Here is a 14554-nt window from a genome sequence, read left to right on the forward strand (position 1 = left end):
AGAAGCCCCGCCGGACCCGGGGCGGGGCGCGGAGAGGGGGCCGCCGGCGGCTGGGCCGGGGTTCGTCCCGCCACGGACCCCCGGCCCTCCCCGCCGCTCCCCCCAACTTCCATCCCGCCCCGGTTTCCCCAGCCTCCTCCCCGACGGCTCTCCTCCGGGTGGAGGAGCTCCGGGGGGAAGGGGATGGGGAAATCCGCCTCCGCCGGCCCCCCCAAACCCCATCACCTTCAGCAGTCCGCGGACCCCCGGGGACGGGGGTCCGGGCGGGCGCCTCGGGGAAGCGGAACGGGTCGGGTTTCCTTTCCGACAACCGAACGGAGGACCGGAGAGAGAGAGACGGAGATCCGGGCCGGAGGCAGAGCTGGGGAAACCGAGGCCCCGCCGCCCCCCGCCCGGGCCCCCGTTCACGCACGCCAACTCACGCACCGGCACGCTCCCATATACACGCACGCGCCCCGGGGCCGGGGGGCCCTCTCTCGAGGACCGGGCCCCGGGATTTTCTCTTGGTATAAACTGTGGATTAAAGCTCGGCGGGACGGGAGGGAGGGAGGGAGGGAGAGCCCCCGGAAGTCTTTGGCTGGCTAGGACGGGGAGGTGTGCATGCGCAGGTGGCTGATGAGGTTGCGCTGCTGGGTGAACTTGCCGCCGCAGAGCTGGCACTCGTAGGGCTTCTCGCCCGAGTGGACGCGCATGTGCTCGGTGAGGCGGTACTGGCGGGTGAAGCGCATGCCGCACTCCTCGCAGGCGAAGGGCTTGAGGCCCAGGTGGCTGCGCATGTGGCGGGTCATGGTGCCGCGCTGGGTGAACATCTTCCCGCAGATGTTGCAGGGGAAGGGGCGCGTCAGCCAGTGCGTCTTCTCGTGCTGCCGCAGCGTGGCCGGGTCCTTGTAGCCCTTGTCGCACACGGGGCACTTGAAGGGCCGGGGCTCGGCCGCGTAGGCGGGGCTGGGGGCCGACAGGTCCTCGGCCTCGTCCTCCTTGCCGTAGGTGCCCTCCTCCTTGATGAACAGGTCCTCCTCCTCCGTGTGCGTCTCCACGTGGGCGTTGAGCTGCTCCGAGCTGGGGAAGCCCTTGCCGCAGGGGATGCACACGTACAGGTTGTCGCCGAAGGGCACCGCGTCGAAGCCCTCCTGCCGGTACACGTAGCGGGCGCCGGGCCCGCCCCCGTCGCCCTCCTCGCTCTGCCCGCTGTCGTCGCTCGGCTCCCGCCCGTTCTCCTCCCGGCAGGCGAAGGGCGGCTCGCCCGCCGCCAGGCCGCCGTTGGGGAGGCCGCCCGCCCCGGCCTCCTCGCCGGGCCGGCGGGCCGGGGCCCCCGGCTCCTTCTTGGCCCAGTCCCTCCGGCGGACCGCGTGGCGCAGGCTCTTGCGGGCCGGGCCGCCGGGCCCGTCGGCCGGCCCGTCCCCGGGCCCGCCCGCCCCCTCCGCCTCCATGGGCTCGGGGCCCCCGGCCGCCGTCGCCGCCGCCGCCGCCTCCTCCGGCGGGGCCCCGCGGGGCGAGCGGGCCGGGCCGTCGCTCGGCCGGGCCGGGTCGTCGGGGCCCGGCGGGGGCCCGGGCAGCGGGGGGCTCTTCTTGGACAGGTCCAGGCCCAGCTCCTGCTCCCCGGCCCCGCACCCGCCGGGCCCCTCGCCCCCGTTCCGGCAGCCGCCGCCGACCCCGCCGCCGCCCCGGCCCGGCGGCGGGTGGGCGCCCTCCGGCCCCGACCCCCCGGGGAAGACCTCGTCGTCCGAGGCCTTGGCCGGGGGCGGCTCCTCGGCGGCCTTGAGCTCCGGGTCGGCGTAGCGGGCCTGGATGACCGAGGCGGCCGAGAGGCGCTGCCCGCGGGGCGGCCGGCCCGCCCCGAACGGCTTGCCGGCCCGCTTGAGCCGGCGGCGGCACAGGCCGGCCAGGTCGTGCAGCTGGAGGTAGCTGGCGGCGGTCAGCAGGGCGCTCAGGTTGGGCTCGGCCGGCGGGTCGCCCGGCTGCAGGAGCTTGCCCGTGTAGATGAAGTCCAGGATCTGGCGGAACACGGCCGGGCTGACCATGTCCGTGTCCAGGTTGATGAGGTTGTCGTGGAGGACGAGCGACTTGAAGTACATGCTGCTGGCGGCCAGCACGCTCTTGTGGGCGCGGAACAGGGCGTTCTCCACCACCACGATGACGTCGCACAGGAACCCTTTGGCTCGCTGCTGGTTCAGCTGCAGCAGCAGCTGCTTGGCGTGGTTGGGCAGCTCCATGTCCGGCCTGGGGTGCCTGCGCCCGCGCCGCTCGTGCCACCTGCGGGAGACGCCACACGCCGTCAGCCTGGCTCCGCTCCCCGCCCCGCCCCTCCGGACGGCCCGCGGGTCCCCCAACCGCAACCCACTCTCTCCCCTCCGTGACCCGGCACGGACCGTCCCGCGCCCCCGACTCTTCCCCGCTCCATTCCCGGCTCTCCCCTGGTGACCCGGCATGGACCTTCTGACCCCCGTGACCGACCCCCGGAGACCCAGCGGGGACCGTCCGACGCCCCTGGCTCTTCCCCGCTCCATTCCCGGCTCTCCCCTAGTGACCCGGCACGGACCTTCTGACCCCCTGACTGTCCCCCGGCGACCCAGCGGGGACCATCCGACGCCCCTGACTCTTCCCCGCTCCATTCCCGGCTCTCCCCTGGTGACCCGGCACGGACTGTCCGACGTCCCCGACTCTTCCCCGCTCCATTCCCGGCTCTCCCCTAGTGAGCTGGCATGGACCTTCTGACCCCGACTGTCCTCCGGCGACCCAGAGGGGACCGTCCGACGCCCCTGACTCTTCCCCGCTCCATTCCTGGCTCTCCCCTAGTGACCCGGCACAGACCTTCTGACCCCCTGACTGTCCCCCGGCGACCCAGCGGGGAACGTCCAACGCCCCTGACTCTTCCCCGCTCCATTCCTGGCTCTCCCCTAGTGACCCGGCACGGACTGTCCGATGTCCCCGACTCTTCCCCGTTCCATTCCCGGCTCTCCCCTAGTGAGCTGGCATGGACCTTCTGACCCCGACTGTCCTCCGGCGACCCAGAGGGGACCGTCCGATGCCCCCGACTCTCCCTGCTCCATTAACGGCTCTCCCCTAGTGACCCGGCACGGACATTCTGACCCCCTGACCGACCTAAAGTGACCCAGCGGGGACCGTCCGATGCCCCCGACTCTCCCTGCCCCATTCCCGGCTCTCCCCTAGTGACCCGGCACGGACCTTCTGACCCCCCTGACCGACCCCCGGCGACCCAGAGGGGACCGTCCGATGCCCCTGGCTCTTCCCCGCTCCATTCCTGGCTCTCCCCTAGTAACCCAGCACGGACTGTCCGATGCCTCCGACTCTTCCCGCTCCATTCCTGGCTCTCCCCTAGTGACCCGGCACGGACCTTCTGACCCCCTGACTGTTCCCCGGCGACCCAGCGGGGACCGTCTGACGCCCCTGACTCTTCCCCGCTCCATTCCTGGCTCTCCCCTAGTGACCTGGCATGGACCGTCCGACGCCCCCAACTCTCCCCCACTCCATTCCTGGCTCTCCCCTAGTGACCCGGCACGGACCTTCTGACCCCCTGACCGACCTCCAGCGACCCAGCGGGGACCGTCTGAAGCCCCTGACTCTCCCTGCTCCATTCCTGGCTCTCCCCTAGTAACCCGGCACGGACCTTCTGACCCCCTGACCGACCTCCAGCGACCCAGCGGGGACCGTCCGACGCCCCGACTCTCCCCGCTCCATTCCTGGCTCTCCCCTAGTGACCCGGCACGGACCTTCTGACCCCCTGACTGTTCCCCGGCGACCCAGCGGGGACCGTCTGACGCCCCTGACTCTTCCCCGCTCCATTCCTGGCTCTCCCCTAGTGACCTGGCATGGACCGTCCGACGCCCCCAACTCTCCCCCACTCCATTCCTGGCTCTCCCCGGTGACCCGGCACCAACCTTCCGAACCCCTGACTGACCTCCAGCGACCCAGCGGGGACTGTCCGACGCCCCTGACTCTCCCTGCTCCATTCCTGGCTCTCCCCTAGTGACCCGGCATGGACCTTCTGACCCCCTGCCTGTCCCCCGGGGACCCAGCAGGGACCGTCCGACGCCCCTGACTCTTCCCTGCTCCATTCCTGGCTCTCCCCTAGTGACCCGGCATGGACCTTCTGACCCCCTCACTGTCCCCCGGCGACCCAGCGGGGACCGTCCGACGCCCCTGACTCTTCCCTGCTCCGTTCCTGGCTCTCCCGTAGTGACCCGACACGGACCTTCTGATCCCTTGACCGCACCCCGGCGACCCAGCAGGGACCAACATCCCTGACTCTCCCCGCTCCATCCCTGGCTCTCCCCAGGTGACCCAGGATGGCCCATCCCACCCCCTGACCCTCACCGGGTGACCCAGCACGGACCATCCGACACCCCCGATACTCCCCATTCCTGGTTCTCCCCCAGTAACCCAGCACGGACCATTCAACACCCCTGATTCTCCCTTCTTCATTCCCGGCTCTCCCCCATCGACCCAGCATGGACCGTCCAACACCCCGACTCTCCCCCGGTGACCCGGCATGGACCACCCAACACCCTTGGTACTCCCTACTCCATCCAGAGAAGCAGCGTGGCTCAGTGGAAAGAGCCCGGGTTTGGGGGTCAGAGGTCATGGGTTCTAATCCCGGCTCCGCCACTCGTCAGCTGGGTGACTCTGGGCAAGTCACTTCACTTCTCTGGGCCCCAGTTACCTCATCTGTAAAATGGGGATGAAGACCGTGAGCCCCACGGGGGACGACCTGATTATCCTGTATCCCCCCCAGCGCTTAGAACAGTGCTTGGCACATAGGAAGCGCTTAATAAATGCCATTATTGTTACTATTATCCAACAGCTCCGATGCCCCCCGCCGCCAGTGACCCAGCATGGACCGCCGCAAAATCCCAATCCCCCACCACCTCTGACTCTCCCCTCTCCATCTCCGATGCCATCAGAGAAGCAGCGTGGCTCAGTGGAAAGAGCCCGGGCTTTGGAGTCAGAGGTCATGGGTTCAAATCCCGGCTCTGCCAACTGTCAGCTGTGTGACTTTGGGCAAGTCACTTAACTTCCCTGTGTGCCTCAGTTACCTCATCTGTAAAATGGGGATTAAGACTGTGAGCCCCCCGTGGGACAACCTGATCACCTTGTAACCTCCCCAGTGCTTAGAACAGTGCTTTGCACATAGTAAGCGCTTAATAAATGCCATCATCATCATCATCATCATCATCCCCGCGACCTAGTGCAGCAGCGGGACGGCTCGTCTACGGATCGGTCCCCTCCCGTGTGGAGCGGCTGGTGCTCCCAGAGGCATCCCACCCCAAGGGAGAGGATTCCCAGTGCTCATTCCCTGCTGTCTCTCAGAGCAGCAGCGTGGCTCAGTGGGAAGAGCCCGGGCTTTGGAGCCAGAGGTCATGGGTTCAAATCCCAGCTCTGCCACTTGTCAGCTGTGTGACTTCACTTCTCTGGGCCTCAGTTCCCTCATCTGTAAAATGGGGATGAAGACCGTGAGCCCCCCGTGGGACAGCCTGATCACCCTGTAACCTTCCCAGCGCTTAGAACAGTGCTTTGCACATAGTAAGCGCTTAATAAATGCCATAAAACCCCCCCACCCCCCAACTCCACCCCCGGCTCTGGCGGGTGCCTCTCGCACTGGCAGGGGGAGATCCGGGGCAGGGCAATTCCCGGTCCCCTCTGTCGATCCCGGTGTTCCCGGGCCTGTATATCCCCATCCTGCCCCGTCTCGGCCTGTGTGTATCCAGCTGGGAGAGCCCTGCCCCTTCTAGCAGATCATCGCCTAAATGTTAATATATAGAATAACCTTCTAGCAGATCATCGTCTTATTATTAATATATAGAATAATAACAGCGGTATTTGCTAAGCGCTTACTATGTACCAAGAGATGCAGGGTGATCAGGTTGTCCCACGGGGGGCTCACCGTCTCAATCCCCATTTTACAGATGAGGGACTGAGGGCCACAGAAGTGACGTGACTTGTCCAAGGTCACACGGCAGACACGCGGCGGAGCTGGGATTGGAACCCGTGAACTTCTGATTTCCCGGCCCCCCCACTCATCTATCCCCAAATGCCCCGATCTTGGGGACGCGGGGAAAACTACCACCTTCGGGGACCCAGGTGCGACTGAGGCAAAGACCTTTCCCTCCAAGCCCGGGGAGCCCGTCTTTCTTCTCCCCACCCCATCAATCGTTAAACCGTAAGCTCGCTGTGGGCGGGGAACGTGTCTGGTATTTTTCCACTGTCCTCTCCCGAGCACTTAGTACAGTGCTCTGTGAGCCCACTGTTGGGCTCAGGCCCTACTGAGAGCTCACCTCCTCCGGGAGGCCTTCCCAGACTGAGCCCTCTCTTTCCTCTCCCCCTCCTCCTTACCTCCTTCCCTTCCCCACAGCACCTGTATATATGTTTGTATTTATGACTCTATATTTTATTTATTTATTATTTATATTATATCATATATTATATTGTTTATTTATTTTATTTATATATGTTTTATTTGTACAAATTTATTCTATTTATTTTATTTTGTTAATATGTTTGGTTTTGTTCTCTGTCTCCCCCTTCTAGACTGTGAGCCCACTGTCGGGTAGGGACCGTCTCTATATGTTGCCAGCTTGTACTTCCCAAGCGCTTAGTCCAGTGCTCTGCACGCAGTAAGCGCTCAATAAATACGATTGATTGATTGATTGAGGGACCGTCTCTATATGTTGCCAACTTGGACTTCCCAAGCGCTTAGTCCAGTGCTCTGCACACAGTAAGTGCTCAATAAATACGATTGATTGATTGATTGAGGGACCGTCTCTATATGCTGCCAACTTGGACTTCCCAAGCGCTTAGTCCAGTGCTCTGCACACAATAAGCGCTCAATAAATACGATTGATTGACTGATTGATTGTTGGGTAGGGACCGTCTCTATATGTTGCCAACTTGGACTTCCCAAGCGCTTAGCCCAGTGTTCTGCACACAGTAAGCGCTCAATAAATACGATTGATGGACTGATTGATTGTTGGGTAGGGACTGTCTCTATATGTTGCCAACTTGGACTTCCCAAGCGCTTAGTCCAGTGCTCTGCACACAGTAAGCGCTCAATAAATACGATTCATTGACTGATTGATTGTTGGGTAGGGACCGTCTCTATATGTTGCCAACTTGGACTTCCCAAGCGCTTACTCCAGTGCTCTGCACGCAGTAAGCACTCAATAAATACGATTGATTGATTGATTGATTATTGGGTAGGGACCATCTCTATATGTTGCCAACTTGGACTTCCCAAGTGCTTAGTCCAGTGCTCGGCACACAGTGAGTGCTCAATAAATACGACTGAATGAATGCACCCGGTAAGTGCTCAATAAATACGACTGATTGACGAAATCAATTAACCAATGACTGCATTAGCCAGCCACCTGGGCAATCAGTCCAGGGACCACCCCCATCCCGAGTGAGCGGCAGCAAGCTGGTCTAAGCCGGTCCCGACCGGAACAGGCTCCGGTCCGTCCGGAGCGGGTGGGACGAGGCTGACGGAGGAAGACGGGGACCGAGGGACCCGTTTGCTGCGGGATGACCTCTCCCGTGGCTGGCTTAGTCACGGGCCCGCTCCCGGCCGCCGCCGGCTACCGGCCCAGAGGGAAGCGCCTCTTCCCGCTCTGCGTTGGGTCGTCTCGGCCTGGAAGCCGGCTGCCCAATCAATCAATCAATCAATCAATCAATGGTATTTATTGGGGGCTTACTGTGTGCACAGTGCAGTGCTCTGCACACAGTAAGCGCTCAATAAATACAATTGAATGATTGAATGAAGAATAATTGATTGATAGATTGATTAATAACCTAATGACCTTGTAATAAGAATAATGACGGTATTTGCTAAGCGCTTACTATGTGCTGAGCACTGTTCCAAGTGCTGGGGTTGATGCAAGGTCCATCCCCACCCCCCCGCCTTACCTCCTTCCCTTCCCCACAGCCCCGGACCGTCTCTATATGTTGCCAACTTGGACTTCCCAAGCGCTTGGTACAGTGCCCTGCACACAGTAAGCGCTCAATAAATACGATTGAATGAATGAATATACATATATATGTTTGTACGGATTTATTACTCTATTTTTGTACATATTTATTCTATTTACTTTATTTGGTTAATCCGTTTTGTTTTGTTGTCTGTCTCCCACTTCTAGACTGTGAGCCCGCTGTCGGGTAGGGACCGTCTCTAGATGTTGCCAACTTGGACTTCCCAAGCGCTTGGTACAGTGCCCTGCACACAGTAAGCGCTCAATAAATACGATTGAATGAATTAATATACATGTATATGTTTGTACGGATTTATTACTCTATTTTTGTACATATTTATTCTATTAGTTAATATGTTTGGTTTTGTTGTCCGTCTCCCCCTTCTAGACTGTGAGCCCGCTGTCGGGTAGGGACCGTCTCTAGATGTTGCCAACTTGTCCTTCCCAAGCGCTGCGTACAGTGCTCTGCACACAGTAAGCGCTCAATATGATTGAATGAATGAATGAATGACTCCCAAGCCCGCGTTCTTTCCACTGAGCCACGCTGCTTCTCCATTCATTCATTCGATTGCACTTACCGAGTGCTTACTGTGTGCACAGCACTGTACTGAGTGCTTGGGAGAGGACAATAAAGCAGATACATTCCCTGCCCACAGCAAGCTTACATTCATTCAATCGTATTTATGGAGCGCTTACTGTGTGCAGAGCACTGTACTAAGCGCTTGGGAAGTCCAAGTTGGCAACATCTAGAGACGGTCCCTACCCAACAGCGGGCTCACAGGCTAGAAGGGGGAGACAGAGCACAAAACAAAACATATTCACAAAATAAAATAGAGTAAATACAGTCTCCCAAGCGCTTAGGCCACTGCTCCGCACACAGTAAGCGCGCAATAAATATGACTGAGTGACTGACAGGTGTACTTCCCAAGCGCTTAGTACAGTGCTCTGCATAGAGTGATAATAATAATAATAATGTTGGTATTTGTTAAGCGCTTACTATGTGCCAAGCACTGTTCTAAGCGCTGGAGTAGATACAAGGTGATCAGGTTGTCCCACATGGGGCTCACAGTCTTCATCCCCATTTTACAGATGAGGGAACTGAGGCCCAGAGAAGGGAAGCGACTTGCCCAAAGTCACCCAGCTGACAAGTGGCGGAGCCGGGATTTGAACCCATGACCTCCGAATCCAAAGCCCGGGCTCTTTCCGCTGAGCCACGCTGCTTCTCTAAGTAGGCGTAAGAGTAAGCGCTCAATAAATACGATTGAATGAAAAGGTGGGCAAAATGCCGATGCGGACTTGCTCCGCAGGCCCTAGCCGGGAGGAAAATCCGCTCCCGCCCTCTCTTCCCGCCCCCGCCGACCCCCCCAGGGATGGAGCCTGGGAATAATAATAATAATACTGGCATTTATCAAGCACTTACTCTGTGCTAAGCACCGTTCTAAGCACTGGGGAGGCTACAAGGCCCATCAGGTTGTCCCCCGGGGGGCTCCCAGTCTTCACCCCCATTTTCCAGATGAGGGAACTGAGGCCCAGGGAAGTGAAGCGACTCGCCCGAAGTCACCCGGCCGGCAAGCGGCGGAGCCGGGATTCGAACCCATGACCTCCGACTCCAAAGCCCGGGCTCTTTCCGCTGAGCCACGCTGCTTCTCTAAGTAGGCGTAAGAGTAAGCGCTCAATAAATAAGATTGAATGAAAAGGTGGGCAGAATGCCGATGCGGACTTGCTCCTCAGGCCCGAGCTGTCCCCCGGGGGGCTCCCAGTCTTCATCCCCATTTTCCAGATGAGGGAACTGAGGCCCAGGGAAGTGAAGCGACTCGCCCGAAGTCACCCGGCCGGCAAGCGGCGGAGCCGGGATTCGAACCCATGACCTCCGACTCCAAAGCCCGGGCTCTTTCCGCTGAGCCACGCTGCTTCTCTAAGTAGGCGTAAGAGTAAGCGCTCAATAAATAAGATTGAATGAAAAGGTGGGCAGAATGCCCATGAGGACTTGCTCCTCAGGCCCGAGCTGTCCCCCGGGGGGCTCCCAGTCTTCATCCCCATTTTCCAGATGAGGGAACTGAGGCCCAGGGAAGTGAAGCGACTCGCCCGAAGTCACCCGGCCGGCAAGCGGCGGAGCCGGGATTCGAACCCAGGGCCTCTGACTCCAAAACCCGGGCTCTTTCCACTGAGCCACGCTGCTTCTCCCGGGGTGACGGTGCCCGTCTCCTCCCTGCCCGGGCCTCTCGTCCTCCGACCTGGATCCCTCGGAGCCCGGGAGGGAGGGTGGTTCGCTTAGGGTGGTGCAGACCCTGGCTGGCTGCCAACCTGCCTGCCCCGGGGGCACCGGGGGTGGGGCATCTTCCCTCCTTCCCTTCCCCACAGCACCTGTATATATGGATATATGTTGGTACAGATTTATTACTCTATTTATTTTACTTGTACCTATCTATTCTACTTATTTTATTTTGTTAGTACGTTTGGTTTTGTTCTCTGTCTCCCCCTTTTCGACTGTGAGCCCGCTGTTGGGCAGGGACTGTCTCTAGATGTTGCCAACTTGGACTTCCCAAGCGCTTAGTCCAGTGCTCTGCACACAGTAAGTGCTCAATAAATACGATTGATTGATTGACTGATTAAGTGCTGTGGGGCTGAGCCGGGGGGATAAAGAAAGGGAGCAGCAGCGTGGCTCAGTGGAAAGAGTCAGAGGTCGTGGGTTCAAATCCCAGCTCCGCCAACTATCACTCATTCATTCAGTCGTATTTATTGAGCGCTTACTGTGTGCTGAGCACCGTACTAAGCGCTTGGGATTGATCAGTACCCGCTCCTCCCTGCCACCGTGGCCCTTGGGCGGGGGGGGGTAGGCTGCGGGGAAACTTCTTGGGGGGGAATCCCCACGTTTTGCGCTCCCCCCCCGGGATCCCGGCCCTGCAGGGTTGGGGGGACGAATCAATCAATCAATCAATCAATCGTATTTATTGAGCGCTTACTGCGCGCAGAGCCCTGGACTAAGCGCTTGGGAAGTACAAGTTGGAAGAAACGGAGAGATGCAACCTCTGAGCCTCTGAGACGTGGAGGCTCCTAGGGGAAAAAATCAATCAATCAATCAATCGTATTTATTGAGCGCTTACTGTGTGCAGAGCACTGGACTAAGCGCTTGGGAAGTCCAAGTTGGCAACACAGAGAGACGGTCCCTAACCAGCAGCAGGCTCACAGTCTAGAAGGGGGAGACGGACAACAAAACAAAACATATTAACAAAATAAAATAAGGAGAATAAATATGTACAAGTAAAATGAATGGAGTAATAAATCTGTAGGAAAAAGAACAGGCGGACCCCAAGCTCCCTCCCCACCCCGTCACGCCCCACCTACGCCTGCTGTATCCGCCCCGAGTGCTTAGTAGAGTGCCTGGCACATATTAAGTACTTAAATACCATTATTATTATTATTATTATTATATCCATACTCTTATACTCTATTTCCCCAATTGCTCATTATTTAAACATCTGTCTCCCCTTGTAGACTGGAAGCTTCTTGAAGATGGGGCTTGCGACTATGTTGTATTTACTTTCCCAAGCGCTCACTACAGTACTCTGCTCACGCTAAGTGCCCAATAAATAGCTTGGATTAGAGGAGGATGTATTTAGAACAGTGCTTTGCACATAGTAAGCGCTTAACAAACGCCATCATTATCATTATTATCATTATTAAGGTTATTATTATTATTATTACAACAAACTAAATATAGAGGACGGAGAGGGGAAGGAGGGGAAAGGAAGAGGGGAAGGATGAGAAAAGAAATGGGAAGGGGAAGGGAGAGGGAAGAGCACGGAGGGATCGAGGAGGGGAAAGGAAAAGAAGGAGGAAGTAGGAGGCCTAGAAAATAATGATAATGAGAAGCAGCGAGGCTTAGTGGACAGAACCTGGGCCCGGGGTTCGAATCCCGGCTCCGCCACGTGTCTGCTCTGTGACCTTGGGGAAGTCACTCCTCTGGGCCTCAGTTACCTCATCTGTAAAATGGGGATTAAAACCGTGAGCCCCCCGTGGGACGGGGACTGGGTCCAACTTGATTATCCTTTATCTACCCCGGTGCTTAGAACGGTGAGCGGAACATGGTAAGTGCTTAAATATCATTATAGGTTATTCTTCGTAATAATAATAATTGCGGTATTTGTTAAACGCTCGCTATATTCCAAGGATTGAACTTAGCTCTGGGTTAGAAAGAAGACAAGCGGGTCCCACAGTCGAGGCAGGAAGGAGAACAGGTATTGAGCCCCCATTTTGCAGAGGAGGAAACAGGCACAGAGAACTGATGTGACTTGCCCAAGGTCACACGGCAGGTAATTGGAGGAGCTGGGCATAGGATTCTCTCCCCTTTCATTCATTCATTCAATCGGATTTATTGAGCGCTTACTGTGTGCAGAGCACTGTACTAAGCGCTTGGGAATCAATCAATTGCATTTATTGAGCGCTTACTGTGTGCGGAGCACTGTACTAAGCGCTTGGGAACTACAAATTGGCAACATATAGAGACAGTCCCTACCCAACAGTGGGCTCACAGTCTAAAAGAAGACTGTACTTGGGAAGTACAAGTTGATGAAGGCCTTTTTAGACTGTGAGCCCACTGTTGGGTAGGGACTGTATATGTTGCCAACTTGTACTTCCCAAGCGCTTAGTACAGTGCTCTGCACACAGTGAGTGCTCAATAAATACGACTGATTGATTGATTGAAGGCCCACCTCCTCCCAGAGGCCTTCCCAGACTAAGCCCCACTTTTCCTCATCTCCCACTCCCTTCTGTGTCACCCTGACCTTTGCTCTCCCCCCATCCCATCCCCACAGCACTTACGTCCATATCTGTCATTTTATTTATTTGCACTGATGTCTGTCTCCCCCTCTCTATCAATCAATCGTATTTATTGAACGCTTACTGTGTGCCGAGCACTGGACTAAGCGCTTGGGAAGTACAAGTTGGCAACGTATAGAGACAGTCCCTACCCAACAGTGGGCTCACAGTCTAGAAGGGGGAGACAGAGAACAAAACCAAACATACTAACAAAATAAAATAAATAGAACAGATATGTACAAGTAAAATAAATAGAGTAATAAATATGTACAAACATATATACATATATACAGGTGACTCTAGACTGTAAGCTCGTTGTGGGCAGGGACTGTCACTGTGTACTGTTATATAGTGCTTTCCCAAGCGCTCAGTACAGGGTTCTGCACCCTGTAAGCGCTCAATAAATACGACTGAATGGGTGTCTTCTAGACTGTGAGCCCACTGTTGGGTAGGGACCGTCTCTATAGGTTGCCAAGGCCCTACTGAGAGCTCACCTCCTCCAGGAGGCCTTCCCAAACTGAGCCCCCTCCTTCCTCTCCCCCTCGTCCCCCTCTCCATCCCTCCCACCTTCCCTCCTTCCCTTCCCCACAGCACCTGGATATATGGATATATGTTTGTATGGATTTATTACTCTATTTTACTTGTACATATTTATTCTATTTATTTTATTCTGTTAATATGTTTTGTTTTGTTCTCTGTCTCCCCCTTCTACACCGTGAGCCCGCTGTCGGGTAGGGACCGTCTCTAGATGTTGCCAACTTGGACTTCCCAAGTGCTTAGTCCAGTGCTCTGCACACAGTAAGCGCTCAATAAATAGGAGTGAATGAATGAATGCCAACTTGTACTTCCCAAGCGCTTAGTACAGTGCTCTGCACACAGAGAAGCAGCGTGGCTCAGTGGAAAGAGCACGGACTTTGGAGTCAGAGGTCATGGGTTCAAATCCCTACTCCACCATTTGTCAGCTGTGTGACTTTGGGCAAGTCACTTCAATCAATCAATCAATCGTATTTACTGAGCGCTTACTGTGTGCAGAGCACTGTACTAAGCACTTGGGAAATACAAGTTGGCAACATCTTGAGACAGTCCCTACCCGACAGTGGGCTCACAGTCTAGAAGGGGGAGATAGACAACAAAACCAAACATTAACAAAATAAAATAAATAGAATAGATATGTACAAGTAAAATAGAGTGATAAATATGTACAAACATATATACATATATACAGGTGCTGTGGGGAAGGGAAGGAGGTAGTTCCCTCATCTGGAAAATGGGGATGAAGACTGTGACCCCCCAACGTGGGCCAACCTGATCACCTTGTAACCTCCCCAGTGCTTAGAACAGTGCTTTGCACATAGTAAGCACTTAATAAATGCCATTATTATTATTACTATAGTAAGTGCTTAATAAATCCCATTATTATTATTATTATTATTATTGTAAATACGACTGAATGAATGAAAGAATGAAAGAAGTGTATGAATTCGGGTGCTCTTACTCCCAGGCTTGGGCTCTTTCCACTAGGCCCCAGTGAAGGAGGGAGGGAAGAACAGTGCTTTGCACATACTAAGCGCTTAATATATGCCATGATTATTATTATTATAGTAAGCGCTTAATAAACACCATTATTATTATTATTATTATTAATATGACTGAATGAATGAGCCCACTATTGGGTAGGGACTGTCTCTATATGTTGCCAACTTGTACTTACCAAGCACTTAGTACAGTGCTCTGCACACAGTAAGCGCTCAATAAAT

The 14554-nt window shown here is 56.2% G+C and overlaps 1 protein-coding gene across 1 annotated transcript in view; it reads right to left on the reverse strand.

Annotated features, from left to right (window-relative positions):
* Nucleotides 1-310: 310 nt before the first annotated feature.
* Nucleotides 311-14554, reverse strand: part of HIC2 (HIC ZBTB transcriptional repressor 2) — a 74093-nt gene continuing 59849 nt past the window's right edge. Inside the window, exon 3 of the mRNA XM_038763188.1 lies at nt 311-2253. Within this exon, the coding sequence (XP_038619116.1) occupies nt 582-2213 (1632 nt within the window). The 5' untranslated portion in view covers nt 2214-2253 and the 3' untranslated portion in view covers nt 311-581. The remainder of the gene's footprint in view (nt 2254-14554) is intronic.

The sequence above is a fragment of the Tachyglossus aculeatus genome, chromosome 21 (assembly GCF_015852505.1).
Source record: "Tachyglossus aculeatus isolate mTacAcu1 chromosome 21, mTacAcu1.pri, whole genome shotgun sequence".
NCBI classification, from domain to species: Eukaryota; Metazoa; Chordata; class Mammalia; order Monotremata; family Tachyglossidae; genus Tachyglossus; species Tachyglossus aculeatus.